The sequence below is a fragment of the Musca vetustissima genome, unplaced genomic scaffold (genome assembly GCF_032173495.1).
Source record: "Musca vetustissima isolate MV318-11 ecotype Yass unplaced genomic scaffold, APGP_CSIRO_Mvet_v1 utg175823, whole genome shotgun sequence".
Taxonomy (NCBI): domain Eukaryota; kingdom Metazoa; phylum Arthropoda; class Insecta; order Diptera; family Muscidae; genus Musca; species Musca vetustissima.
The window spans coordinates 21,722-25,688 of NW_026881460.1; the positions used below are offsets into that span (position 1 = coordinate 21,722).

The 3,967-nt window shown below is 37.0% G+C and overlaps 1 protein-coding gene across 1 annotated transcript; it reads right to left on the reverse strand.

Annotated features, from left to right (window-relative positions):
* Positions 1-1,848: 1,848 nt before the first annotated feature.
* LOC133327371 (large ribosomal subunit protein P1-like) lies at positions 1,849-2,132 on the reverse strand (the record flags this gene model as incomplete). Its single annotated transcript, XM_061535930.1, has 1 exon — positions 1,849-2,132. A coding segment is annotated over one exon (284 nt), but the record flags the coding sequence as incomplete, so codon positions are not given.
* Between the last annotated feature and the right edge of the window lie 1,835 nt (positions 2,133-3,967).

Below are 3,967 nucleotides of genomic sequence, written 5' to 3' on the forward strand. Positions count from 1 at the left end.
CAGCAAAATATATGATAGTTAGCAGCACTAGATCCAAGCATATCGATATACACAAGACCCCCTGGATTTCTTCTGATCAAGCAACGAGAAATCAAATTGATTATGTTGTGATAGGTCGCCGGCATTCATCCAGTGTTTTAGACGTTCGATCGATCCGAGGAATGAATATTGATTCGGACCATTACCTTGTGGTAGCTAAGGTTTGCACCTGTCTTAATGTAGCAGCAAAGGTACGATTTAACACGGAAACTTGACGTCGAAAAGCTGCAAACACAACAGATTGCAGAAAACTACTCCACTCAACTTAACCACCTACTTGACGAAAGCACTCCTTGTCCCGATAATAATATAGAAGCACAATGGCAAAGAATTGCCCACTCCTTACAAACTGCAGCAAAAGCAACACTTTTGTACCAAAGACCACCATCAAGATATCCTTGGTACGATCAGGAGTGTGGCAATGCAAGACAGAATTATCGTGAGCGTGAGCAAATCGAGATATACAGGAGTCAGAATAAAGGTCGGAAATTTTGCCAACGAACAAATTGATTATGTTGTGATAGACCGCAGGCATTCATCCAGTGTTTTAGACGTTCGAAAATTTTGCCAACGACTAACCTGCACCAAACCGAAGGTTTTGGCTATACTATGCACCGTTACTATTGATGTTTTTATACCCTTCACCACACTGTGGTACAGGGTATTATTATGTCTTTGTGCATATGTTCGTAACAGGCAAAAGGAAACGAGATAGACACATGGTTCCTTTTGAGAATATGCATAGAATCACATTTTAAGTCGATTTATCCTTCTGTAAACCAAGTCCGTCCATCCTTCTGTAGACCAAGTACAGGTCGCATTTATGATCCGAATTGGATGAAATTTGGCATAGCTCATCTTTTTGCCCAAGGACGAACCCCATTGAAATTGGAAGAAATCGGTTCTGATTCAGATATTGCTCTCATATATATTTTCGTCCGATTTAAAGTAAATGGTGTACCAAAGTCCCTATATATCCATCGATTTGCACGAAATTTGGCATTGCGTACTGAATTGAATCTAGAATGTTGTGTGTAAAGTTTCTTGAAAATCGGTTCAGATTTAGATATAGCTCCATATATAGTTTCGCCCGATTTTAGGTAAATGGTATGCCAAAGTCCCTATATATCTTTCGATTTGCACGAAATTTGTTATAGCATACTAAATTGTGTCTAGAATGTTGTGTGTAAAATTTCTTGAAAATCGGTTCAGATTTGGATATAGCTCCCATATATATGGCATAGCATACTGGATTGAGTCTAGAATGGTGTGTGTAAAATTTCGTGAAAATCGGTTCAGATTTAGACATAGCTCCCATATATTATAGTTTCGCCCGATTTTAGGTAAATGGTATGCCAAAGTCCCTATATATATTTCGATTTGCACGAAATTTGTTATAGCATACTGGATTGAGTCTAGAATGATGTGTGTAAAATTTCTTGAAAATCGGTTCAGATTTAGATATAGTTCCCATATATATTGCATAGCATACTGGATTGAGTCTAGAATGATGTGTGTAAAATTTCTTGAAAATCGGTTCAGAGTTATATATAGATATATAATCACCGAATATAATGTAAATGGTTCACCAAAGTCCCTATATATCTTTTGATTTCCACGAAATTTTGCATAGCGTACTGAATTGAGTCTAGATTTTAGATATAGCTCCCATATGTATTTTCGACCGAATTAATGTAAATGGTTCACCAAAGTTCCTATATATCATTCGATGTCCACAAAATCTGGCGTAGCGTACTGAATTGGGTCTAGATGGTGGTAAAAACAAAACAAACCATTGTGTCGTCCAGTTTAATCGAAGAGAGCAAAGACCATATCGTCATCGGACTCTTCGTGTTCTTCCTCCTTCTTCTTTTCTTCCTTCTTTGCTTCAGCGGCAGCTGGGGCACCACCGCCGGAGGTGGGAGCAGCAGCAGCTGGGGCAGCGCCAGCACCAGATCCCATGGCGGTGATCAAATCCTTAACATTGACACCTTCCAAAGCCTTGGCGAACAAACCGGGCCAGTAAGGTTCAACATCAACGTTGGCGGCCTTCAAGACAGTCGAGATTTTTTCACCAGTGATATATTTTCGTCCTCGTTTAAATAAATGGTGCACCAAAGACCCAAAGTTAGGCCGATTGACACAAAACGTACATATTTAGATATAGCTCCCATATATAGTTTCGTCCAATTTGAAGTGGACCCAAAATATGGCCATTAAAAATACAACCTAACCTGTGACAAGTTTCGTTGAAATCGGTTCATATTTGGATATAGCGTCTATATATAGTTTCATCCGATTTTAAGTAAATGGTGCACCAAACCCCTCATGTTTGTAATGATATTTTGCACAACGTACAAAATTGAGCATTTTGATATTTGCTTTAAATTGATTTACATAATTTTGTCCCATTGCTACAAACGAATGACATGTATATGGATTGATCTAAGTCGGTTCACATTTAGATAAATGTCAAATATTTCATGTTAATGGCCCTTCTGTTAGGATGCAATCGTTTTATATACCCATTGTGGTGAAGGGTATCATATAGTCGGCCCCTTCCGACTTTACGACTTTCCTTACTGGTTATTCTTGCTGAAATGCAGACGAACCTGGCCGATGGTAAAAATGAAAAATTCTTTTGTTTCTAAACTCTGTGCCTTTTTATGGTGTTAAATACAAAATTTTAGATTTTTATTCCGACAAACATTTTTTTCTGGCACTGAAAGTGTTAAGTCAGGTCACCCGTTTATTCTATTCACAGATTATTAGAGAAGATCAACAGCCTTACGATATGAATCTTAGGAACAACTCTTATATATTCCCAAAGTGGTGATGAATATTATATAGTCGGTCCCGTTATACTTTTGAATTTTCCTTAGTGGTTTCTCATATTTAAATGTATAAAAATTGGGAATGATTTCAATTAGTTATAAAAGTATACAATTTAAAATATCTAATATATGACCCTCTCGTTAGCTGTCCCTTAAGGTACCCCTTCTGAACAAATGGTGCAATTATTAGTGAAATTACGGTACCACGACATATGAAACTCAAATATCAGTATTGACCGTAATTTGAAAATCTGTTTTCATTTTGTATACCACATGGGGTTTGGTTTATAGAAACCATGGTCCAAATTTTGCCTCCATCCGGCTTGCTGATTGAAACATTTACATAGTTAATGTAAAACAATAACTCTTACATGTATGTATGTCCATAACATAATGTTAATATTAATATGATTCTTATATATTCCGAATACTCGTACTGAGAGAATAAATTCGGAATTCCATATGTTTTTCACCAAAGCAATGTGACACTAGCAAAGAGAACCACAAAGAGAAAGAGAGAGAGAGAGAATGTACTATTTCAAATGTTCCTTCCAACCTGCAGATGCTTTACACAATACCAAGAAACACTGGAATTGAAATTCATGTTTTCGGAGTAACAGCTGATACTCATGGCGCACACACACCCCGCACAGCATAACATAACACACTACAGCATCCATGGACATCAAAAAGGAAATGTTAGGTTAAAGATGATGAAAATGATGCTAACTCCGAAATAATCAAATGCGCAATGGAATTCTATTAACAAAAATGAAAATAGCTTCAGTTTTAATAATGCTACGCTGTCGTAAACACGTGTCGATTTTGTAGAACGCGTAACACAAATGTTAGCTGTGTGTGGTTCATGTTTGGAAGGATATACCAACAGACAACCATATAACCGAATAATATTAAAGCTACCACACAAATAAAGGATATATGTACCGAGGAGCACAATATTTTATCTGCCATTGTGACCGCATTTTGAGATTAGAAGTTATCTTCTGGATTGTCACGGAAACATTAAAGTGTAGTTTTAAATTGGGCGGTGTACTTTACGATGTGATGTTCTCACATGTAGATATACGTATATT